General features: G+C 56.9%; 7 protein-coding genes across 7 annotated transcripts; 4 read left to right on the forward strand and 3 right to left on the reverse strand.

The window, feature by feature from the left end:
• Nucleotides 1–2113: 2113 nt before the first annotated feature.
• Nucleotides 2114–3148, reverse strand: B0H64DRAFT_372101 (uncharacterized protein; the record flags this gene model as incomplete). The annotated part of the gene is made up of 1 exon (XM_062802206.1): nt 2114–3148. One exon carries the CDS (start codon nt 3146–3148, stop codon nt 2114–2116), a length of 1035 nt encoding a protein of 344 aa, XP_062660172.1.
• Nucleotides 3149–3825: 677 nt separating this feature from the next.
• B0H64DRAFT_372102 (uncharacterized protein) lies at nt 3826–4891 on the forward strand (the record flags this gene model as incomplete). Its single annotated transcript, XM_062802207.1, has 4 exons — nt 3826–4084; nt 4208–4295; nt 4364–4675; nt 4849–4891. 4 exons carry the CDS (start codon nt 3826–3828, stop codon nt 4889–4891), a joined length of 702 nt encoding a protein of 233 aa, XP_062660173.1.
• Nucleotides 4892–9360: 4469 nt separating this feature from the next.
• On the reverse strand, nt 9361–12307 carry B0H64DRAFT_106462 (uncharacterized protein). The gene is made up of 3 exons (XM_062797729.1): nt 11948–12307; nt 11691–11886; nt 9361–11633 (listed from the first exon to the last, which is right to left on the reverse strand). Exons 1-3 carry the CDS (start codon nt 11996–11998, stop codon nt 9667–9669), a joined length of 2214 nt encoding a protein of 737 aa, XP_062660174.1. The 5' UTR covers nt 11999–12307; the 3' UTR covers nt 9361–9666.
• Nucleotides 12308–12475: 168 nt separating this feature from the next.
• B0H64DRAFT_106491 (uncharacterized protein) lies at nt 12476–13057 on the forward strand. The gene is made up of 2 exons (XM_062797731.1): nt 12476–12943; nt 12996–13057. Exon 1 carries the CDS (start codon nt 12558–12560, stop codon nt 12924–12926), a length of 369 nt encoding a protein of 122 aa, XP_062660175.1. The 5' UTR covers nt 12476–12557; the 3' UTR covers nt 12927–12943; nt 12996–13057.
• On the reverse strand, nt 13051–16132 carry B0H64DRAFT_106488 (uncharacterized protein). The gene has a single exon (XM_062797730.1). It carries the CDS (start codon nt 16050–16052, stop codon nt 13176–13178), a length of 2877 nt encoding a protein of 958 aa, XP_062660176.1. The 5' UTR covers nt 16053–16132; the 3' UTR covers nt 13051–13175.
• A 1049-nt stretch (nt 16133–17181) lies between these two features.
• Nucleotides 17182–20242, forward strand: B0H64DRAFT_440167 (uncharacterized protein; the record flags this gene model as incomplete). The annotated part of the gene is made up of 7 exons (XM_062806466.1): nt 17182–17292; nt 17376–18344; nt 18445–19073; nt 19154–19185; nt 19263–19475; nt 19579–19826; nt 19982–20242. The coding sequence occupies 7 exons, from the start codon at nt 17182–17184 to the stop codon at nt 20240–20242; spliced, it is 2463 nt and encodes an 820-aa protein (XP_062660177.1).
• A 756-nt stretch (nt 20243–20998) lies between these two features.
• B0H64DRAFT_106517 (uncharacterized protein) lies at nt 20999–22911 on the forward strand. The gene has a single exon (XM_062797732.1). The coding sequence runs from the start codon at nt 21099–21101 to the stop codon at nt 22608–22610; it is 1512 nt and encodes a 503-aa protein (XP_062660178.1). The 5' UTR covers nt 20999–21098; the 3' UTR covers nt 22611–22911.
• Nucleotides 22912–24096: the final 1185 nt, after the last annotated feature.

Genomic DNA, 24096 nt, shown 5'->3' on the forward strand with positions numbered 1-24096 from the left:
TCGGTGTCCACTTTCACCGCTAACCTCGCCGAGGAATGGATCTGTCCGGCTCGTCCGAGTTCCCGCCGGTATCTACATAGCGTTAGACCCAAGGATGAGACTTGCGTACATGTCACTCTCCGTCTCACCTCGGTCAAGACAAACAAACACATGTCGAAATCCCTCAACTGATGCCATTCCTAACACGGGCTGGCAGCAATCCCCATCTCCGCGGTACCAACAACGCCAGATGAGTAATTGATCAAGGCCGGGGCCCGGAAAGAGTATCATTGCCTTGTTTCTCACACCGAGGCCCCTGAACCCTCGCGATTACTCCTCCACAATTCGCCCCCGACCCCATGGCCTTTTTCGAGTCCGAACCCAACCCATGCCAGGCGTGATTAAGAGCCACCAACAAACCAACCAACCGATCAACGATCACTGATTAGTGTAAACCGCGGTGACGTGAGCCCCATCCCCTGTTTCCCGAACCAACCCACCCCCCTAGGGTGCCAACAAGCCGGGCCGGGGGGCGGGCGGCGACGGCATCCACACACGACAGGTCTCTCCACTAGTGTACTGTAGTGTGCCGGCGCGGCGCAGATGACGTGAGAATTCTAGGCATCCGATTTCCGCCCCGCGGCATTTTCCACCCACTTCCGCCCCCGGTACGGGGTTCTTCAGGTTCGGGTTCAGGTTCAGGTTCAAGTCCTGGGGCGGGCAGTGAGAGGTGGCATTCGGCTGGGGCCGGACGGACAGTTGCATCATGATCGCCGTCAGCCTTGCCCGGGGAGGACGCGACTGTGCCTCACTGATACGTGCGTAGACAGAGGGTGTTGGTGATATGGGGGGTGATATCGATCCGCGTTCGGTGGGGGAGGACGGGTGATACAGGTGTTGTGTGCCGATAGCGTTCGGGGATTCAGGCTCCTCGGAACTGGAAAGACGCGCCGCGGGTTTGTCGCATTGGCTTAGTGGCAGCTGAAGAGCCCCCATTTATCCACGAGATTGATGTGCGCAGCTCCGGCTCGTAGAGGTTGCCTGCGCCGCCGCCGCACAGCAGCACGGGGAAAAGACCACATGCCGGTCTGAACTACGCGGTAGTGTGGCTGGCTCGGAAGTTTGCGGCCGACGGGGGTTGGACAAGCGTAACCTTCAATCTCACCGATGGCAAAGTGAAGTTTTTGAGTTGTAACTACGTACAATTGGTGGTATGGCTGAGAACATGGTTAGCTGTGGGTGTCATACTCTAGTTATTTGGTTCTGGACGTCGATGTGGTGTGATATCTGACTGTGCTGCTAGTCTCATGATTGATACTGAACTCGTCAACCTCACACTGCATCAAAGATAGGGGGTGGGTAATTGGTGGGTATATTCCAAGTAAATGTTTCAAACGAAGGCTGTGGTTTTGTGGAAGTGTCAATAACATTGAAGCGCCACCAATGCATGCCAGTGTAAGTCGAATACACATGATAGTAGGAATGTGAAAACAACAGCGTCTTGAAACTGGCATGGTAGAATATTGGAAGAGAAAAAGAAATTCATGATAATCATCACCAGAACTATAAACATCCTTGTGACGCTCCCATCTCGGGCGCGAACACGCTGTCTTAGCCACTAAACGTGACACCTACATAGAGCAAAGAAAACCCCAACCCCAGGTTGCCGTGCCCGTTAACCGTATATCCAAGCAAGGGTCCCCGATTAGAAGTACCATAGACCACCGTTCCAAGATTGCAATGCAATAGCCGGGTGCAACCTCTTGTGGCCCACCACAAGAACCAACTAGTCTCTTAAATGCCCAACGGACCGCGGAAGAGAACCACAACCCCACTTGACCGATCCGAGTACGGCTGGGAGGAGCCTACCTATCGGAATCACCCTGGAGCATGCAGTAGCCGACGCGAGCATGCGAGCACAACGAACGGACGTCTGCGTGCATGAGACCCACCGCCCGCAACTCAAATCCGACCTCGTCGCGCCGACCAACTGAATTGCAAGCGAGGGTTTCCCGTTGCGACGCCAATTCGAGTACCGCCTTGATCCCGCATCGCCAGATAGCCACCATATTCAACTGCGGTTGCGTAACGCTTTTGTTGGCAGGCTGTTAAAGGACATCGATGTCGCGACGCGCTACCGCCGATCCTCGAGCGGCACTTTGTCCCCATAGAACCCGCCCTGCTCGCCATCCCTCCCCGCGGCCGCAACGCACGCCAAGCAAACGCCACCGCCATATACTCTGGTATGCCGTTTCCACCCGTGTCCGGCATCGTCCATCACCGAGATGATCTCCCCTTGCAGATCGATCTCTTGCTGGGATAATAGAACGCCCGGTCCGCCTGGCCCGCCGACAAACTCGTACGCTGGTGGTGCTGACGGCGGTAGCTCGTATTGACCTGGCGGCGGTGGTGGGAGGAGGGGGGATGTTGGCGGGTAGCTCGACGGGGAGAAGGTGTTTGTCGTGCTTCCGGAGGTCATCGTCTCCGCAGAAGAGGACGCAGAGGCGGTGGTGGGCGGGATAGGGACGCCAATGGGGACGCTTCTGGTGTAGGATCTCCGGCGGGGAAAAGCGCTCGCATTTTGAGGGCTGGAGCTGACTACGTCTGCAGAACTAGAAGAGGCCCCATACTCCGGGTTAGGCTGGTGGATAAAGCTCGCGTCGAGTGCTGGGGGTAGCGAGGCGGCATAGCTCGGGCGGCGGTCCTCAAAGGGGAAGAAGGTGCCTTGAAGTGTCGGCGGCGTCAAGGGCGGCGGCATGGGGGGTCGCGAGAAGTGCCTGGGGACGGCGGAGTCGGTGGTTGGCAAGGGACGAAACTGCTCGTCACCAAACTGCAGACCCGGCGTTTCGTCACCCGCGCCTATCTCTGCGCCCTCTGAGCGATCGCTGATGTGGCCGCTGCTCCCGGCCATGGGCGCCGTTGCCTTTCCTTTGGATGTCTGACTCCCAATCCCATCTGAGCTACCGCTGTGCCGTTTCGTGGAAGACCCCCGTGAAGATGTACGCGGTGAGCAGCTGCGTCTTGTCCATGCCGTGACCGTTACCGAGCTCGGACCTGTGGTTGAGGGGCCCTGAGACGGGTTGGGGCTGGTGGTGCTGACACCACGTGATGCTTCTAGTGCTGACCATGGGTAATGATCCTCCCCTAGCCCGCCCTCACTCCCGTCCATCGTGGGAAGCTTGCGGAGAGTTCCGAGCTGACTGGGCACAACCCGCAGAGGGATGAACCCCCGCACCAGGTCCGCTCGTGATTCTTGCGCGCCCTTTTGAGGCTCGGGAATCGGAGCAAACCGCTGCCGATCTTTTCCCCCGCCAGATGTAAGCAGAAAACGGTTGCTTGAGTTGTACTTGGCGTCGAATGTTTGGAGCCCCTGGGCAGGGGTTTGGAAGGGACGTTTGCGCTGAACAAGGAAGCGGGCCGCAACCAAGATAGCAAGAAAGGCGATGGCGAGATATATATGGGTGCTCACGGCCTTGGGGTAGTAGTGGCTTGGAGCTGGTACCTCCCAAGTGCTGACATTGGGAGGGTACTTTATGGTTGGCATTTGGGCAATGCCTTTTGGGAAAAAAAGAAGAATAAATTACCGCTCGATTGGGGGCCACTGGGGGTTTTCGTTTCCAATCCGCTGTAAGTTCGGCCTCGGTGGGTGGCCGGCGCTATGAGCTAGGGGTGGTCCAGGCAGGTGTCCCTGGAAGTCGGGTGGTGGCACGGAAATTGGCTGGCTTCAGCGCCAGGATCTCCGACGGAGGGCGTGCGCAGGTTCCACTCGCGCTGAACTAACCACCATTAGATGGCTGACGCCCAGAGGGCCTGAAACTCGGCCAAGGGCTGCCTTACCTTATCAACATGGAGTTCTCCAGAGAGATGAATTGGATGTACGGGCTGTGGAGGAGTGAGGCTGCCCGTCAGTTTGGCGTCAACATCGAGGGCTCGACCGGAGGGGCAGGGACAGCATTGTCCAATAGCGTTGCAGCACTCGAAAAGGAAAGGGACTTACACGCGCGGGTCAGGTCTCACAAGCGCGAGAGGCGCGGCGTTTCGTCCGGGGAGGAGTGCAAGAAAGTGGGAAAGCAAGTCACCAAGGACGGAAAGAGTGGCTCTGAGAGTACGCAAATGCGAGACCTGCCTGTGATAACGACTAGAGAGGGGGGCAGACTCGTTCCGAGACCTTCGCGTGTCGAAGTCGGGGGGAGACGGGAATCCGGAAGACTTATACAAGCCTGGCAAGGCGAGACTGCCCTTGCGAAATCCGCCATGCCCCACCCGACACAGACCGCCATCCTGGCGAGTTTGCAGGGCGGAGATCGGATCGAGAAGTGCCAATACTGTTGGAAGTTCCGACTAGCTTCTGTCTGCACTAGTGTGATTTGTTTGAGCCCCTCAGTCTTGAGGTCAGCTCTCATCCGAACGCCGACCCCAAGAAGACCGACCAATCTCGTGAGAGCCGCCGTGCAACGTTGATGGGTCATGAGCTAGGGGCACGCCTGAGCCCCAACGCGCACGCCCACTCGCTGCCGGGACTCAACATCAAAACTCCCGGATTCGGGCAAGTGAGCAGTGGGCCAAGGAGGTCCAAAAATGCCACCTGCCCAACGGTAGCTGTCAGCACGATGAGAATGTCCTTGGACGGCGGGATTGCGGCGTGTTGCAAGGGTAGCGCGGGTTGGCGAGCGGGCATTAAGCTTGTTCCTGCCCTGTGAGCCTTGCTTGCATGTCACTCTCCTTTGGGAGGCCGGTGGTCGAGTGGGGGGGGTTGGAACTCGCACCCTTCCATTTTGCGGCCTTGTTGTTCTTGGCGTTGACGGAAAACGACCTCCAGCGAAGAAAAGCGAATCCCTGCCACCCGTAACTGACTGACTTCTTTGCTAGTGTTGACAGCCCACAGTGGCGGATGTGGAATTCGAATTGGTAGTGCTGAGTGTCCCGGAGCCCCGGAGGCCAGGACATCTTTCCTCGTGGCACGGGTCTATGGGACGGATAAGAGCTGAACTCGAGCGACGGTGCGAGTCGCGGCTCTTGGGTTGCTTGCGGCAGCTGCAGCCCTGTGAGATCAAAAGAGCAGGCGACGCGAGTTGACTGGTGAAGCCCCACGAGGGGCGGCGGGGTGTGACCCTGTGTCCCAGACCCCCCAGTCCGAGGCGCGCAGGAACGGGCTGTCCCTGGTTGCAGGGCCGGATTTGGCCTAGCATTGTGCCCTTCAGCTCGCTCTGAGCCTCCTGGGGGTGCCGTCAGCACCCACACGCATTTTCTGGGGAATGAAACATGCCACGGCACGGGCGGATCGGCGCCTCGCATCCCCCGTGGGCCCGCGAGGCCTCTTGATTGAGAGGTTGCAGCGTCGACTCATTTGCTCGCCGGCTTGCGGTCGTGGGTCGCGTAGTTGGCGGGCCTTGTGTCCGCGCTGCTCTCCCAGTTGGAGTTTCCCGATCCCCTTGGGCACTTTTCGTCAATAAATGATAAATGCGCATTCAGATGTCCGAACAAGGTTGGTTATTCCTGTGCACGCATGCACTGTGTCAGCCCAAGCCTGTCATCTCTGAGACAAGCGTTAGCGCGTATCTGGCGAAAACTAAACCTGAAGATCACCGAGGCTGCAGGACGCACATGGGCTGCTGATGCACGACCGACGGCCTTCGCATCGGGGCGACAGATGCGGTGCGTGATGCGTGCATGCATCTCTCCAAGGTGCAGCACAGGAGCGGGGTTTTTTACTGTGTCTGATGTCAGAGCCCTCCAGCCCTGTCGAATGGCTCGGCTCTTTGCACCGAAATTGGCTCGCTTTGCTGAGAGTTCGGTGCGATTATTTCTAGGTTCGGATGGTCGCACCCCGGACGCGCATTGCCGACCCGCAGTACGCAGGCACAGCTCGAGTTGTGTGGAAGAAATCTTCAGGTCCCGTGGAAGGAGGAAGAGAAGGTTGGGGGCGGGGATGTCCACTTGGCAGGGCATTCTCACAACTGGGAACGCACCGTGCAGGGAATCGCGGGACAGGCAAGCCGAGACAGGCAGGAGGGATCCGGGAGCTGTTCAGGGTACTTCGTGTAGGTGGTGGGGCTCGAGCAATGATGCGTCGCACCGCCTTCATTCCATCACCCTGCCACCAACTGGACAAGTTCATCAAACTGTTAGCGAGCTGGAGAAATCCTGTCAACAAGACGTGGGTGTGCATCCCATCACCCCGTCCGCGGTCGACCAATCCTTAGTTCGGAAGGGGCCATGCGATAGGTACGGCACAGACATAACGGTTTTCCGAAAACCTGTTGACTCTCCCCTTCGACTTCATTTTTAGCCCACACACCTTACCCGGCCAGCTTGGAGATGGCGGCAAACACGACAAAAACTGCAGCCGCCCGCATTACGCCATCCTGCTTGCAGCCATATGCGGCTGGGCATCCCGTCCAACGGTTGCTTTGCTCAGTTCAAATCTAGCCCCGCCTCGCATCGCAGCGAAAACACTTTCGCTGTCTGTCATGGTCATCCGAGTCCGCTTCCTGTTGGAACGCCGTGGGCCAACGATTTCAAGGGTTGCTCGGGGAGTTGCGACGGCGCTTACTCCCGACGTTTCTCGTTTCCTTCGTACCCGACCTGTCGACCGATCATGGCGGGCACCTGCCAGAGAAGAGTGGAGGATCCCGCTGACAGGAAGCGTTGCACAAACAAGGAATGATCTCCAAGGCCCCGCTCTCGTTTCTCAGCCCTACGAACCAAACCCCTGCTGCCCCACTTCAAGGTTGGTCCCCTGGTGAGGGACTTCGGGACCCTCGCCCGAGCACTGTGCTCTGAAGCGAAGGCGGCTCTTCCATGTTGGCAAGAAGAACCCGAGGGATCAAAAAACGCCGACGAGCAACACTCCGCAGGAGTGCCTCGAGTGCCTATCTGAGGGGAATTGCCGGAGCGGGGGGATGGGGGGTCAGTTCTCACGAAGCATGGTTGTTTTCGGCATTGGATCAACTGGTCTCATCTCCGAGCAGGGTCATGGGCTTGGCTTCCTTTCCCTTGGTGCGACGCCGAGTGACGCCGTCGGCGATGTCGTTGACCGCCAGTTTCCTTTCCCATTTGGGCATTGAAGCCCGTGACAAATGTCCAGGTTTCGCTACTTTCGAGATTTTCACTTTGACGGAAAAACTTGTTCCTTCGCGTTCCCGCTCTTCAGCTCGGAGAGGGAGACCGCTCGTGAGGCGACTTTTGTTTCTGGCCATTGGTTGGTTGGCCGCGCAATCACTCAGCTTCCATGGCTTTGGCGCGCCACAAGGCCCACCGGCCCCCAACCCCTGTACCCGCCACTCAACGCCAACTTCATCCAAACTTCGTGTCCTCGGACGGGCTCCTCACGACTCCTTTCAGCGCGTTTATTGTGGCTGCCGTTCCGCGGCCCATTTACGACGCAGCGACCGGAAACGATGGGGGGATTCTTCTGCGGTAATCCGTCCAATATCGTGCTGACCTTCGGGTCGCCGCCGCAAGGCCCGCGCATCCTATTGCGCGCCTCGTGACGAGTTGCATGACTTCCTATCGCGATATGAATGGCCAGGATACGCTGTCTAGAGCTTCCGATGCACCCGGATGTTGGGCGTGTTGGCCAGGCTCCGCGGTCTCCGCCCAGCCTGGCTATGGCCGCGTTCCGTGTCGTCTCGGGGCGGAACACCAGAAGCTGAGTACTCCAGCGAAGAGCTCCACCTTAGCATTGAGTAATGAGGCTGAGCAACGCAATAGGTTGCGTAACACTCCGATTTCTTGCCATACAGACACGCGCCGCAGGTTAGCCTGGCCTCGATTGCCGGCCCTCAACCGCGTACCATGAGGCTCAACTGGGGCAACCTCAAGGCTCCCCGACTCCCCGAGTGTCCCGCTCATCAGTTGCCGGCACTTTTCAAAACACGGGACGTCGGAATAGGGTTCAATATGCCAATACCGACTGGCCAACCACCCCTAGGAGCCAACCAACCACTCGGTGCTAACCCGACAGGGACGCGGTCACCGAGGATTCTTGTTTGGTGGCGGACCATTGGTGGGCCGTTTCGCTTTGCGAGACCATTGGTTCTGAGGCCAGGCGAGGAGGACCAGTAAAGCAGTGTTGAAGCGTCACGAAGGCCGCGTGATGGGCATCCGAGCTGGAACTCGTCAACGCAAACAGACTGGGAAAACCGGAACTCGACCATGACTGGCGACCGCCCTCTCGGCACCAACGGATGCCCTTGATCGAGAAACTCGAGGCGACGACGGGCCTAGACTTGCAGGGAAGGGATGCATCAAAGTCGATTGCCGGTGGAGCAAGCTTTGGGCTGCGCCGCTGCGGCTCACGGGAGACTGGTGGTGCAGAGGGAGGATCATCCTGCTTGTTGGATACACACCCCCAACGTCAACCACGGGTCCCTGCTTCCTTGATATTCCCTCATCCCGCCTGCAAGACGCAGCTCGACGGCGCGCCCACTTGGCGAAAAGCAATACCTCCCAGTGCCGGGTGATCAATGGCGAGCCGGGACTGCCTCAGGTTTCCCGGGACTCGGGGTCCAAGGCGGCTTTTTCCTCGATCTCAAGGGCAATTACCTTTCAGATATATGGGGCCCGCTCGATCTCCAGGACGATCACCGAGTTAAAAATCCTGTGATCAACACCAGGCGGCCGCGCAGCGGGGAGGGCAAGCTCGGAAGGGAGAAGACCAACAGGAGACCCTTCCCTCACCGCTGTTCAAGAGGCTGTGCCACGCACCCACCCGATCAGCCTCGACCAACTATTTGCTTGTCGTGGGTCTCGAGGCATGAGACGGTGGGTGGATGGATCCTGGGGGGGGGATCTCCCAGAGCTGGAAACAGAGGGGGATCGGGTACAGGATGCGGGCCTCGGTTTGCGGCCGGCGAAGACGAGCGGTTGGTTCTGGAACCCCGGCTATACGAGAGCCAATTCGCCACTGGCGCGCGGAAAGAGGCCGCTCTGGAACGCGTCCTGTTTCTTGGCCCGGCCGGCTGCCGTGGACTGAGGACGTGTTGGTGACAAGGTAAGTCATGGCCGCGCCTCGAAGCTCGTCAAAGGGGCAAATACGCGCGGGGCAAATGGACCCTGAACGCGCACGCGACATGCCAATTCTTCCTAGGTAGACTGCTAAACTCGTACGTGTTCGTGTAAAAGTATCGTAGCGTAAAAGACAAGTTATCTCAAAGCCGTTGCGGGTATGTGTGTGTCCCGTACCAGCCTTCGCCCAACGAAATAGTAAACAATCCCAGTGCCAAAAGATGACGAGTAGACAAGACCCAAGCCCGGTAAGCGTAACGCCAAACCCTAAGAAGTACCTCGCCTCAACAACGAGAGGGATAGAGGAGAAAAGAAAAGGCAGATCCTACGCCCATCCCGATACAACTGATGTTTTTACCCGACCAATTCTCCGATATCAAGAGGATGGCGCACAAAGACCAACCAACCATATAAACAACAAAATAGCGCCATGAGCGGTTCAGACCACAAACATGGGGATAATACCAACCAACCGACTTCGCGGCAAAACGACCTCCCTCAAAAAGAAAAAGAGAACAACCCAAAAAAACAAGGGACGCGTCGTCCACCGGCCCAGAGAAGTCTGATCGCCGCAGGTCTCCAAACACAGCCCCCGTCCAGCACAACACACCCAAAGGGCGTGGGTGCAGACACGACGGCTCGGCCGGGTCAAAACCGCACTACAAAGAACGACCCAACTCAGACCTCGACGCCCAAGCCGATAGGCACAGCCACGGGCAGCCCCGCGGAAGCAGCCGCGCTCTCCGCGGCGCCAACCGCCTCCCCAGCGCCGGGACCACCACCACCGGGACCACCACCACCAGCCCCGCCCGCCGCCGATAGGACGTCGGCCTCGTCCTCCATCATCTTGATCATATCCTCGAGGTTCTCGTCCAGCATCTCCTGGTCCTCGGGCGGCAGGCACGACTTGAGCAGGTGCAGGTACTTGTCGATCTTCTCGCCGGTCCCAGTCAGGCCGCGGGCCTCGACGTATTCGGCCTCGGCGCGGCGCTGTTCCTGCAGGAGCGTGCGCAGCTCGGTCGCGAGGCGGAGGCGCTCCTGCGCGTCCGAGGGGGAGGCCTTGTCGTCTGCGGATTCGTCCGGTTTGGGTCCGTCTTGGGCTGGGGAGGGCTGGCCGTTGGGTTTATCGCTGGGTGGCTTGCTGCTGTCGCCGTTGACGGTCGCGAGCTCCTTGTTGATGGCGTCCTGTATCGCCAGGCGGTTCTGGTGGGTTAGGTAAGCGAGGACTTGTTTTGCTGTCTCGGCTGCCTCGGCTTCTGTTTTTGCGGCTGCTTCTTCGGCTTCAAGGCGGGATTCGAGGTCTGCGACGGTGGTTCGCAGGTTCGCCAGCTCTGCTTGAGTGTTGAGAAGGATCCGCCGCGCTTCCTTTTCCGCGCTCTCCTTTTCGTCGAGCTCGTTTTCGTAGCTTTGGGCGAGGTCTTGGAATTTTTGCAAGACAAGAGGGGTGATACGTGACTGCACAGTATTTGCCGCCTCGCTGCGGAAGCTCGCCTGAAGCTTGCTATCGGATTCGGCCATGGCATCACGGAAGGCATTGTGTCGCTGCGACTCGGGCGCAAATGGACTAGATGAGCGCTGCGGTGGTCCCGGTCCCCGCGCAACTTTGGTCTTGGAGGCATTGAGCTCCTTGATCAAATCCTCTGCTCGCACGCCCTGGTTGTTGGGGATATCGGTCGATGCGCCACGGCCGAGAAGCGCCCGGATACACTTGCGTGCATCCCGCATCGCCGCCAAGTGTACGGCTGTGTTGCCTTCGTTGTCCTGGGAGTCTAACAGTTGTTGTAGCTCGTCTGCTGATCGCGACTCCTGTAACTTATTGAGGATGTTGTCGAGGTAGTAGCGCGAACATGAGTGGCTAGTGACACGCCCGCTCTTCATTACGGTCGCGTGGTGGATGACAGTGCACCCGGACGCGTCCCGTGCGTCCACAGTGCCAAATAGCTCCTTCAGTACCATCGGGAAGGTCTGCTTCTCATAACAATTTGTAAAGTTGACAGATCGCATGAACGGCGTTTCGCCGCGCACATTCTGAGATGCCTGGTTCGCGCCAAATCGCTTGAGCTGCTTGATTACGTCCACGTCGCCCATGGCAGAAGCCCAGTGCAACGCGGTGTGCCGCTCAGTATCAATTGGCCAGTCGGGTTGGAAGTTGGTGGGAGGATCTGGGCGGATTGCGGGCTGCTCGTTTCTAGAGAGCAGAAAGTAGTCCAACAGTTCATCTCCGTACACGGCATGCTGCTGCTCTGTCATGTCTTGCAGCATCTCTTCCCGCTTGCGCTTCCTGTGGCCGGTGGAGAAATGCGACATGTCGTACCGGTCATCCTCGGCCATGTATGATGCCGAGGCAACAGTCAGGTTATCGGGGATATCATCCTCGTTTATCTGGCTCGTATTGTCGTACTCTTCTTGTACTACCACAGCCGGTTGGTGGTGTGGGTGTGAGAAGGAGGCTTTCCGGTCTTGCGCTTTGTTGTTCCATTTCGGAACAGCAGGCCGGGCCTTGGGGGCCTTTGGCTTGCTGGCATGTCTCGGCGCAGGCGGCGGGCTCTCGTTGCCTGGTTGGAATTCGAAGATGGGCCGTAGCCGGTCGTAGATGTTGTTTCGCTGGGCCAGCGCTTCGCCGTGGTCGAGGGGAATCCATGTTCCTGGAGTGCATGGTTAGTAAACGCAGGACACGAATTTCAGGGGGAAGGGGGGCGCACCCTGGTATTTCCCGTAGCCACCCTGAATTTTCTCATGGACATCTTTTTGCACGTCGCGCTCAAGAATGCGCGTCCTCGCTGGTTTGTCGAACCCGGCAGCCTTCAGAATGTGGGTGGCATTAATCCAGTTGTCTTCTCGACGGCGCATTACATGTTCTTTCATATCGGGGCCGAACTGGTATTCATAGACGGGGATCTGCAAGAAACCAAGATGGTTAGCATCCAGGGGACGGAACAACTGGGGACGCAACACCTACACCGCTGTACGTAGCGCTGTATATCCCCGCCTTCGGGTGGTCGGCGGCCATTCTGTCGATTGGGTTGGAAGTGTTGCGCAGGGGTTAAGATGCAGACGACGGGAGATGCGAGGATTGTGTGGTCTCGCAGGATTATGAGGAGGTTGGCGATGACGGCGAGAGTTGAATGGTCGGTGTGGAGGTTGCGGGTGGTGTTGGAGGAATGAAGATTGGGGGTTCGGTGTTGCGCAACTCGTGATGGGGGAGTGCCGAACAAGGCTGAAGGCGATGAAGTCAGGGGAGGGAGCGTCCAATGGGCAGTGGTGGATTAATTGGCACAGGAAGGCGTGAGTGAAAGTCGCGAAAAGACGCGTAGTGGTCTGGCGTGGGGAAAAAGAGACGCGACGCGAATTCCTAAAGTGCACCGGGCCCTTCCCTGCACGTGATTCACGGGGCAGATGCTGGGGCAGCACACCTCGTGATTAGGGTTAGGGGATATGTGACAAGTCCACGCAAGTCCCATCCAAACTCAATACTCCCACTCCGTCCCCAAAAGTGAATTGCCAGTGATGTTCATTCACTTCAGTGAAGCTTGGATCCTGTGATTGTCAAAGGAACGCTGCGAGAAGGAATGAGTGGGTTATGCCACGGAGCTTCAACTTTCTCAATTTTGAGGCTTATCTTAGGGATAATTTTCCTTCAGGCACTGGCACCTGTATTTGGACCACCTGGGTTTCGGTTCGGTACCGTCACGGTACTTCTTGGAGGACTTTTCTGGACTTCAAGGGCGATTGTCCCCCACATATTCAACCACCGCAGTGTTGCCGAATCTCCAAGAAAATTATTTATTTATTCACTCGGTCTTGAGGGCAACTGTCCCTCAGATATAAAGAACTGCCTTCGGTTTACCCAATTCTCCAGTCATCGTAATACTTTGGCTTCCGAGTCTGACAATGGCAACGGCAAATCCGTTCCGGTGCGGGACGGGCCGACCCTCTAACGCAATTATTCCAGTTGGTAGTTGAATAGTTTCCAAAACATGACATGACAACCAGCTTACACAATAAAGGCCCAAAACTCATCTCGCCGACCACAGAGGCACGAGGGGTTGACTCGCGTCGCTGACAGACGGATGGCGGCGTTTGCCAGATTGGAAAAAGGGGAAGGTCTTCATGGCGACCCCAGAACCAACTGACGCCTTTCCGACTTTCAACATAGCCCAGGACGGGACCAAACTTCCCCCATCCCATCAAATAAACACAGCCTTGTCATTCCCGTAAAACCCAACCGCCTTATACCGCACCATATCGGCTCGCTCCAACCTGATCCGCACCGTTCCCGTACTCGGATTGACAGCCTGGTCTTGGAGCCGCTCACAGACCAGACGCATCTTCGCATTGGTCTCCAAAGACGCCACACAAAGCTCCGGGCTCTTGGGCACCGCATCAAATGTCTCACCCCGGCGTAAATCCAGACAGACGAGCCCCCTCCCGTACAATGAATGTACCTCAACGGGCAGTAGACCGCTAATCAACATGGCCCACATGCTCAACGGCCGGTCAATCGAGAAGCCGTCGTCGGACCGCCGGTTGAACACTGCGTTGAAGGGCCCCCTCGTGGTTAGAAAACTCGTTTTCTCTGTCTGCAACAGGTACGCCAGTATCAGCTGCTCGTGGATGCTCGTCACTGACGACAGCTCCGACACACTGCGGCACAAGACGCGGTCATACAAAAAGTCGTTCCACGGCCACTCGTGCACGCGCACACTCTTGGCCACGAGAACGACGAAAGCGGCCAGCACCCAGCAGTACGTGGTAATGTTGAAGGGATCGACGCCCGCGATGCGGTCCCCGACACTGATGCCAACCGCAATGCCGCCCACGACGAGCACCGTGCAGACGAGCATGACGGTGGTGACGTATAGCCGGCATCGCACCATGACGCCCTTTTCCTCGAGTACCCACGCGCGCATTTTGTCGCCGGCCATGTCAAGCTGTTTCCGGTGCTTGCGGATACGCTCCGAGGAGTCGAAGTTAGTAATAACCGGGGCCGGGACCGCCCCTTCTCCTTTGGCCATTCCCGACGGTCCAGCCCGGCTGGTACGGACGTCTCCCCCTCCCGCTCCTCCCCTCCCCAAGAACGATAACCAACCACTGTTGTCTCCTGGTGTCACAAACGGAAAGGTGCCGACGCGACCAATCTTGGCCACCTTTTCGCCCGCGAGCAACCCCCCACGATGGATGAGTGAGTTGGACAGGGATCGCGGGTCCGAGTTGCGGTGGGTGCCGCGAGCCTTGTGTTCCCGCTGCTGTTCCCGCTGCTGCCGCTGCGCCTCGCGGTATTCCTCGGTATCCAAACAGAAAAAGGCGGAAACGCGGTATTGCGGCCTCACAATGACGGGTTCCGTCTCTTGAACCACAGATGTGTTTGTCGATGCGAGGTAGATGGCCACGTTGTGCACAAGAAGCGGTGTTGTGAACAAGAGCGGAACCAAGACAGCAATAACATTGTTCATGGACCCTAGAGTAAGGTAAATGCGGGGAATATGTCGTTGCTGTTGTTGTTGTTGCTGCTGTAGGTGTGTGAGTTGTGAGGATTCGGACTCCTTTGGCTCTTCCCGCTCTCGACTGTAGGATGCTGTAATTTGGGTGCCAATCGACTCATTGTCTGAGCCCATGTCATTGCTAGAATGGCCACCGTCCATTTCTGTGGTCTTTTCAGCTGTCTTTTTACGCTCGATGCGCATGACGATGGCGTTGGTGATGTGAAAAGCGTGGGATGCGCACCGGATGTTGTAAGAATGGCCACTGCCGCTAAAGTAACCGGTCTGGTCCTGAAATACAAAGGTTCGGAAGCGCTCAAATCCCGTCTCATAGACGGTCGCACAGAGCTCGTAGCGGGTAAAGGATCGACTTATGAGTTTGTTGTTGCCCCGCACCCGGATGACAAGATGAAAAAAGGTCTCGAGGAGCCCGTCTCGCAGCAGCTTGCACTGGCCCATGTAGAACTGTCGCAGCACATCCTTCTTAGACCTTAAGAACTTGTTCCATTGTTCTGGATCACTACCGAGACCGGTGGATCCCCCACGGCCGGTCAAGGGATCTGACGTAAACCTATCCTGTCGTTGTTGCTGCTGCTGCTCCTCCTGCTGGGTTTGGGAGGAGTCCCCTCCAGCCCCAACGGCTGGCGGCTTTGGTGGTAGCCCTCCCCTGCGAAGACGCTTGTCGTTCAAACCCTCAGCCTGCGAGTACTGTGTGCCGTTGTCGATTGACGTTTGGGCAATGTCTCGCAGGTTGGCAGAGACCACCTTGAGCTTGGTGGATATCTTGGCTAGGAGGGCAACCATGCCGACGGCGACGGACATTTTCTCGGTGCCGCCACACAGGATGCGGGCAAAGATGGCAGTACAAAAATCGACAAAGGCAAAAATATCGGCGCGGTGTCTGCGCAAGACCTCGGGGTCGTAGTCAGACTTTTCATCATCGTCGTCATCGTCCCGGTTGCACAGGAAATACAAGCTGGTGCGACTTCTCTCCATAGTACCGTGATCGCAGTAGGAAGGAGAATGCTCGGCGAGGAGACATTCGGCGTCGTATATCACAACGTGCAAGGCTTGAAACACAATGTCGGATACCGTGGCGAGCAACTCGTAGGCCTTCCGTGAGTCTACGGCGAAGTCGGCTGAGCTCGGGAAGTCGGGCGGCTCGTTACCGTTGACGGCGACGACGAGTCTCGTCACCTCCTTACTCCATAGCTGGGATTGAACCTCGCCGTTGACGCCATAAGGCGTGACGCTGTCAAATACCGGCAAGTCTGTGACTTCAATGTCCTGGGCAACTTCGGGCTGTCGAAAACAACGATGCTCGTGGACCTTGTCAACGACGGCGGCTCTGCTAATATCGAGGGACAGCGATGGCATGGCCGGCCCATCGCCGTTATCGGTGTTGTTATTATCGACATGATTGTCACGGTCATCGGGGGGGGTTTTCGTCTTGTTTTCGTCGCTCGGGGTAGAAGATGCCATGCGGTCAATGAGCCTTTTCAAGGTGTTGCCAAGCCGAGTCGTGATGGGGCTATTGGACTTGTCCGCGGTGACAGGTCGCGGTAACTGAGGGTCGGTGTCCATGGTCGCGAGTAGGTAGATACCAACGCCCAAGAAAAGCCAGAGTTGGCATTCGATGTTGGGGCGGAGCTAATGTTTGTAACGATAAGGCAAACGGGGAGGGGGATGGAGCAGGAGAGCCTCGGGACGGGAATGATCGTGGAACGGTGGAAGCTGCTGGCACCTCTCATTTTGCCCGGGACTCTTTCCATGTTCTGTTCCGCTCTTTCCCCCCACCCCCCATGCCTCAATTTCTTTGGCTTTTTGCACTTTCCTCGAAAGCTGAACCTGATGCACATAATGTTTCCCGCTTTGATTGGCTAACGCCGAGCGGTTGCGCAGAACTTGAAGCTGGGAGAAGGCTCTCACTGGTACGTACCTCCCTATTTGAGTGAGTGGCTGGGAGAAGGCACGTTCAGACCAACTTCCCAAATCCCAAGGCATCGATCGCTGCCCAAACATCCACGAAAACGTTTAGTTTTGACCGGCATCGTCGGCGCCCTCACAATGTATGCGGGCATACTGCAAATAGTCACGGTTAGCGCTCTGTTTCCTCACCGACTTTCCTTGAAGTCGAGTATTGGTGGTGTAGGCACGGCAGCCTTGGGTGGCCTAGCAGCTCTAGATTTGTCGCAGCAGAGCGGGATGATGTGGCCGCTTGTCGCTTCGCACTTCTGATTTGTTGCTCAAACCTGCTCAGTTCAGTGAACAGACCTAGGGCTGAGTTAAACAGGCCTGGATCGACAGTCAGGCTCCGAGGCCTCCATATTCAAAGGCCAATGGGGAGGTGAATCAGCCAAGATAGGCGTGTGACACAACAGAACTGGCGCACCTGGACTATGCCTCACTTGGTATTTAGGTACCTAATATAGAGTAGAGCTGCATCATGCATGCGCTGTGTCTGCCAGTCGTGGTTGCGTCTTTGATTTCCCACTCGCGGCTTCAAAGTACCTAGGGAACTCCCCCCGGCACCGAGAATCCAGATCTTGTCAGAGCCGGCAGGGATGCAATTTCTTCCCTTCTGCTCTTGGACCTATGAGAGAGTTCAATAAGACAGCGAAGAAGAAAAGTCGCTTCGTCCTACGCCTCGATACACAGGTCATCATTCTCATGGTCTCATCAAGCCTTTGTCAGGGCCTTTAATTTGCCCACCATGTCTGTACCAGATTACGAAACAGCTCTTCCGGATATATTTTCAGAAGGATCCATCGATGATGCCCCGGGCTCTACCCCTGGGATAAAGGGCACTGATCCCAACCTAAAGGTAAACCAAACTATGCGGTGGATCGGTTGACCGAGACAAGCGGCCGCCAGTACTATGGTTTGTTTTGCTAACTGCCCCCAAAGGGCAACACCCATGACAAGGATGTCGGGGCGAAGATGAAGTCGTCTGCCAAGGGCTTTGCAGACATTATAGAGTACCAAAAGTCCAACCCCGACGGCGGCATCGACATTCAGATCCTCCAAACCAGTCAATACATCCCCCAGGGCCCAAAGACCAAACGCAAGGAAAAGGATTACGATAGCTACGCCATTGTCCTCCGAAGAACCATTTCCCAGGACCTCGAGAGCAAGCCCCGACTTGTGCGGGTTGAGATTGAGATCCAGTCTCCGGCCCTCTGCGCCGCTCTGCGGAGTATTGTGTGTAGCACATACGAAGGCACAAACTTTGACACGGTGCCCATCCAGATCTCGTCGCCCTTTTACGAGTTGTTTTTCTATCATCAGGACATCAAGACTCGCGCCGAGGATAAGAGCATCGACAGCGACCTCCGCCGCGAGTTACTGCTTCTTGCTGGGTTTATTACCAAAAATGGTCTCTTGTCGAGCATCATCCAGGACCATGCTCGGTATACGGAAAAAGGCCAAGTCCCGGGAGACATGATTTGGACTTTGTATCCCCCCAATAGTTTAGTCGTCTTTAACGGCAACTTTGTCAAAGAATGCTGGGTCGTCCGGAGTGTGCGCCGAGTCGTCGACAACTTTGGGATAGACTGGTGGCAGGTGTCGGGATTCCGGCTCGGGTGCAACGGCAGCACCCCGGGGTTGGTCCGCCAAAACATCATGGTGGCAAGGGTGACGATTCGCTTGTATAACATCTCCGAGCTCCGGCTCGTCCCGACCCAATATTTCCGTGACTGGGGCAAGCTGGAGGAAACATTCAAGGCAAGAGCCGAACTGGTCACTCGGGTATTGGGCGACACGCTGTGCGAGTATCGAGCCCAGACGTACAATGGCACTGCGTGGGAGGGAATTAGCGCCCAGGAAACGCATGATGAGGCGCAACCCCCTCCCTGGGGGATGAAGGTTAAACAGGTATACCCCCTCCGTATCCTTTTCTTTACTTTTGATCCGACATTCTTCTACGCATCTCCGGGGAAGTTTTATATAAATATGGCTAAATCTCCCCCGATAGATTGACGAGCGGGTCTTGGTCGACATTAAAGGTTTTACCAACGACCAAGTAAACGTCACGGCCGAGCTCGTCGATCTCAGGGTTCGCGACGGGCACAGGCTGGAGACGGGCCAAAACGCGTCGCCGGGACGCGGTCTCGTGCCCTCATACCGGCCGGCCAAGTCACGGTGCAGCGACCCGCAATGCCAACGCGAGGAGTGCAAGGTGTCGGCTGAGGGTGGGCTGGAGCACACACCCAATTTCGACATTCACAAGATCCTTGAGCCCAGGCCGTTTGCCCATGATACCGAAGTGCCACCCGACGACGAGATTGACTACTACCCAAAGGACTTGGACGGGTTGGCCAAGACGGTCGAGAGCGTCCTGGGTGTGCCAAGGAAGCAGCTCATGCTGTTGTTCCCCGCGCTCGTGCCGGCCTTTGGACTTAAGAGTAAACGGTGGCGGTGGGTGCTGGCCGACCGGCTGGTTGAAGTTGCCTGGAGCAAGAAGGCCTTTGAGTCGTTGCGGCTACGTCTGAGCACAAAACAGCTCATTCAGTGTCTGGTCGAAGGACACAAAGATAGCGTCAATACTGGATTCGACGACGTTGTGGCGGGCAAGGGGCAGGGGCTTATTTTTCTGCTTCATGGGTTAGCGCCCCTCAGACCCCCCTCCCCCTCGTTGACATATATGCTGTGATACGACCGGTATACTGACAAGGTTAATGTAGAGACGTAGGCCTCGGCAAAACCCTGACCGCTGGTAACAAATTCCTACTGCTTATCCTTTTATTTGACTTGACCAAACAGGACAACTACCTAACAAAAGATGCACAACAGAGGGAATTTCCGACCACCTCAAACGCCCACTGTATTCCATTTCTGGCGGCGAGCTCAGCACAGACGTGGATCGGGCAGAGAAACGGTTGGACCGTGTCTTTGATCTCACCAAACGTTGGAACGCCGTGGCGTTACTGGACGAGGCCGATGTTCTGCTATGCAAGCGGAACTCGTCCGAGATGGACCGAAATGCTATGGTTGGAGGCAAGTATCGTCTTTGCTTCTTTACGGACAAACCAATTTTCCTGTTCAAAAAATAGTTGAAAAGGGAGGAAGGAAAGGGAAGGGAAGGAAAACTAATGCATGTCGCACACAGTCTTCCTCCGCAAGCTTGAATACTTCCAGGGTGTTCTCTTCCTCACCACCAACCGCAAGCAAGACCTTGACGAGGCCTTCAAGAGCCGCATCCACGTTACGATCTCATACCCGGCGCTTGATGCTGCCGCGAGGTCGGCCATTTGGCGTGATCTGGTTAACAAGAACGCGCAGGCGGGCGTCAACGTGGACGCCTCATGGACGACGGAAGATGAGCTGTACGATGCTCTCGGCGAGCTAAATTTCAATGTACGTCAAAAACAATTATATCTGTTCTTTTGGCGACAAACACAGATACACCCTATCCCACACAAATAGGACCTACGGACAAGAAAAATGCGTGGAAGAAAAAAAGGAGAAAAGACTCCCAAGTGGACCGTGACTAACATGAGTTCGCTGGACAGGGCCGCACCATCAAAAACATACTCCGCACCGCCGCCGCCTACAGTTACGGGGATCGGAAGCCCCTCAATGCACGACACGTTCTGACGATTGTGCAGACCGAGCTGAGCGAACTCAGCGATGATTCTCTAGTAGTACCAGAGAATTCGGGTGCGGTGGACGACGGGAGGGAAAGGCAGGAACGGGGACATGTTAAGAGGGCGTTGGAAGAGCTGGAGCAGCTCGTACAGTCGCGAGAGAAGGCCAGTAATATGGCTGGTTGATGTAACAATGAGCGATGCCGTTTGGCATGATGGAACCCAGTTTGGGTTTCGAGGACGACATTTCCATATTTACCTTCTTGCTTTCCCTTGGACTAATGATTGACCGTATTGAACTAAGTGCAAATAAATTGGCTACCTTACGTTCAACTATAAGTTATTGACTGCGTTTAACTGACTGCGAATTGATCGCGTGGAAACTGGTCTCGTGACGCCGGTGACGGTCTTGGGAACTCCCCCTGAGGGGCACGAGAGGCTGACTCGCGTCGCTGACAGAAGGATGGCAGCGCCTGCCGGCTCGAAAAAGGGGAAGATCTTCATTGCGACCCCACAACCAAGCACCGCTCGCAGAGATGCAGCCCCTGATTGGCAACTTCCCCACAAGCCAGGGGCTCGTGCCGGGCTCCCGGGGTACCGCAGCTGATGGGATTGTGACGGATTCCGGGTTTTGGAACACACGTGTTCTCCCAGGGGTTCTTGCTCTGATCTGCGACTTTTTGGTTAATTTTGGTGATAACAATTCTGACATCAACCGAAACCAACTGCACGGACTGTTGTCTCTCGGGCTGGTTTTGTTCGCAAACGCGTTTTACAGTACACAATTAACAACATCGTCACATTCGGCTTCGGTTCACCCCGACAGGCTTAATGGCGGTTGACGTCACATTGCTTCGGAACCGTATCGGCATCTGCGAAGCCATCGTCAAAAACCCGTGAGATTGCGATCGGACCGCAACCTCGCCCCTGTCGACTTCAGACGAGACGAACGTCGAACGAGCGAACGAATACTGTGTAGAAGAAGAACGGAGGAGGCACACCCTCACAACCGTCACCACAAACCCACCGAACTTGGTACGCGATGGTCCGGCCCAGCGACGCGCACTACGCCGATCCCCTCCTCACCAATTCCAAACACGACCACGACCACGACCACGACTACGACGAAGCCAACGATCGCCACCGCCCCTCCTCCCGCAGCTCCAGCCGCGACGCGAGCCCGCTCCCCACCTCCAAACCAACCCCCTACCCACGCCTCACACCTTCCTTCGCCTCCGCCCCAACCGACCTCCTCTCCCCCCACCACCACCACCCGAACCACACGCGACCAAGCCTCGCGCGCCGCACCACCGCCACCAGCACAACAACCACCATGCGCTCGCGCAGCCCGACCTACGCGACCGCCGCCGCGGCGCGCGCGGAAGCGCAGCGCAAGTACACGTTCGCGGCCTTCTTCCTCGTCGTGTCGCTCGTCTCCTTCACGGCCCAGACCATCCTGGCTTCGCACATCCAGCACGACCGCGGCTGGGACAAGGCCTACTGCATGCTCTACCTGACGCACGGCTCGTGGGCGCTGCTGTGGCCGCTGCAGCTGTTGATCCTGCGGGCGCAGCGTCGGGAGATGCCCTGGAGCCGGTTTTGGGGCGGGCATTGGCGGACGGTGCGGGGGATTGCGCTGGTGGTGGAGACGCGGGATGTGAAGGCGGGCGTGCATGCTGTGCAGCATGGGGGTGGGTTGTTGGAGTATGGGCATTCGCCGTGGCCGTATTTGGGGAAGGCGACGGCCGTGATTACGTCGGCGCTGACGGTGGCGGGGTTGAGTTGGTATTTGGCGGTGAGCATGACGACGCCGAGCGATTTGACCGCGATTTATAACTGCAGCGCTTTCTTTGCGTATGCGTTTTCGGTGCCGTTGCTGAAGGAGAGGCTGCGCGTGGATAAGATGCTGGCGGTTGCGGTGGCCATCGTGGGCGTGTTGGTGGTTGCGTATGGGGATGGAGGTGACGGGTCGTCCGAGGAGTCGTCGGCCGCGCCGGGTGCTGGTGGGGATGCGGTGGACCCTGGGACGAGGTTCGCCGGGAACATGATCATTGGTGTTGGGTCCGTGTTGTACGGACTGTACGAGGTGTTGTACAAGCGGTTTGCGTGCCCGCCCGACGGGATGGACGCCACGAAGGGGGTCATCTTCGCGAATACCTTTGGCAGCTTGATGGGGGCCTTCACGCTGCTCGTACTATGGATCCCGCTGCCCATCTTGCACGTGATGGGGTGGGAGACGTTCGAGGTGCCGACGGGCGAGACGGCCTGGCTGCTGTTCATCAGCGTCATCATGAACATGTTGTTCTCGGGGTCGTTCCTCGTGCTCATCTCGCTGACCAGCCCGGTGCTCAGCTCGGTGGCGTCGCTATTGACCATTTTTATGGTTGCCATTGTCGACTGGTTCATGACGGGCACGCCGTTGAGCGGAGCAGCCATGTTTGGCGGGCTGCTGATCGTGATAGCGTTTGTTATGCTCAGTTGGAGCACCTGGCGCGAGATGAACGAGGAGGAGCGGAGGAAACAGGTCGACTTGAGCGGTGACGAGAGCGATTAGTGGCTGGTGAGAGGCCGACGGGTCTGGTGCGGGGTGGTCTTCTCCGACGTTGCTGCGCCGGTATATGATGTTTGGGAGGGGAATGCTTAGAACGGGTGGTTTGGTTTTGCCTAGAATCCAGGAACCTATAGAGACGGGTCAGTCCAGTTGATAGGATATAGAAGACGGAGGACGGGCGGCGAGATCTTAGGTACACGGCGATAATGTTGGTTGGGGATGTTTTTGATACCCGTCGAATGGTTGTGCTACAGTTGGACAATGTTACTGTATGTCTCTGGGATGTGATAGACATATCCTATCAACTCAACGATGCGTATAGCAATATAGCTTGCAACTAATAACACGGTACAACTGCAGTGACTGTTGAGCACCGCTGGAGTTAGACGTGATGTTCTTCACCCTCCCCCCCCTCCCCGACCTTGGCGTCAAGAAAATTTCCATACTCGCCATTGAGGTTTGCACTTCCATTGACGGGCATATTTTGATTTGCCCAGAGGACTGAACGTCTGAGACTCACGGGCCACGCCACATTGATCCAACTACTCATAATACTACCCGCCGGCCCACGTAGACACGGCCCCCAAAGGGACCTCGCATACCTAAACCTGCCACTTGCTACCTTAATATGTAAGGTCCTAATCCTCATGGATCGACCCCTCGCATCATATCCCCCGGAAGCACAGCAACAATTCACAGACCATCAGCACCTAAACCTAGCATCAGTTCAGCTCAGGTCAGTCCCTTCTCATCCATCCCCTCCTTAGATCAGTCTCACCCCCCGAGGTCCTATGAACCACCACCTCCCTTGGGTAGGTCCTTATTCAGTCAACAAGTCACGGCGCGCACTATCCGCGTCCCCCTTTCATCCCCACCACCCGGATGATAGCCCACCATGAACCCACCCTCGGGGCAGGTTCGAGTGCGGGTGCTGTTGGGGGATGCTCAGCCCTCGCTGGGCTAGGATACCTAGCCAGGCCGTCTCGACCGTGGGTCCAATGATTTTGTGTGCGTGGTCTTGTGTTGCGCTGGTAGGAGAGGGTGCCTTAGCTTGTTGGGTATTGGGGCTGTTGCGGCCTAAGCTGCGGTGCTGACGGAATGGGGAGTGTGGGTCGTCCATTGGTGTTGCGGGGAGTCAAAGGGGGGGGTTGGGGGGGTTGGGGGAATGGGGGATGCGGTTGTCTGTTGGAAGGGAACGGTGGTCGTATTGCATATCATCTAGTGCTGGGCAGTTTACACAGAAAACCAAATAACCTTTGTCATCGTTACATGTATTGGACCTTCTAATCTTGTGGATCGGAGCTCTACTCAAATCCAGGGGGTGCTCGTCTCGAACCCGCTTTCACTTTGTGCCAAACACCAATGCCGATATTTCCCTCGGATGCACAGGGGTGACGCCCCTCAACCCGCTGGACCGTCTTCATCGTCCTTCGTCGTCATGACTTCGGTCGAAAGGGCCGACAGGGGTGCCAAACTCCGTCAGAGGGGC

This window comes from Chaetomium fimeti (assembly GCF_033439085.1).
Source record: "Chaetomium fimeti strain CBS 168.71 chromosome Unknown B0H64scaffold_3, whole genome shotgun sequence".
In the NCBI taxonomy this organism is placed as follows: Eukaryota; Fungi; Ascomycota; class Sordariomycetes; order Sordariales; family Chaetomiaceae; genus Chaetomium; species Chaetomium fimeti.

Bases quoted from the DNA above. Each gene is read 5' to 3' on its own strand.
- B0H64DRAFT_106491 (XM_062797731.1), top strand. From the start codon at position 12,558: ATGAGTGGGTTATGCCACGGAGCTTCAACTTTCTCAATTTTGAGGCTT.
- B0H64DRAFT_106462 (XM_062797729.1), bottom strand. From the start codon at position 11,998: ATGGCCGCCGACCACCCGAAGGCGGGGATATACAGCGCTACGTACAGC. The intron at 11,887-11,947 runs GTAGGTGTTGCG...GGTTTCTTGCAG, and splicing joins ACAGCGCTACGTACAGCGGT to ATCCCCGTCTATGAATACCA. The intron at 11,634-11,690 runs GTGCGCCCCCCT...CATGCACTCCAG, and splicing joins TGGCTACGGGAAATACCAGG to GAACATGGATTCCCCTCGAC.
- B0H64DRAFT_106488 (XM_062797730.1), bottom strand. From the start codon at position 16,052: ATGGACACCGACCCTCAGTTACCGCGACCTGTCACCGCGGACAAGTCC.
- B0H64DRAFT_106517 (XM_062797732.1), top strand. From the start codon at position 21,099: ATGGTCCGGCCCAGCGACGCGCACTACGCCGATCCCCTCCTCACCAAT.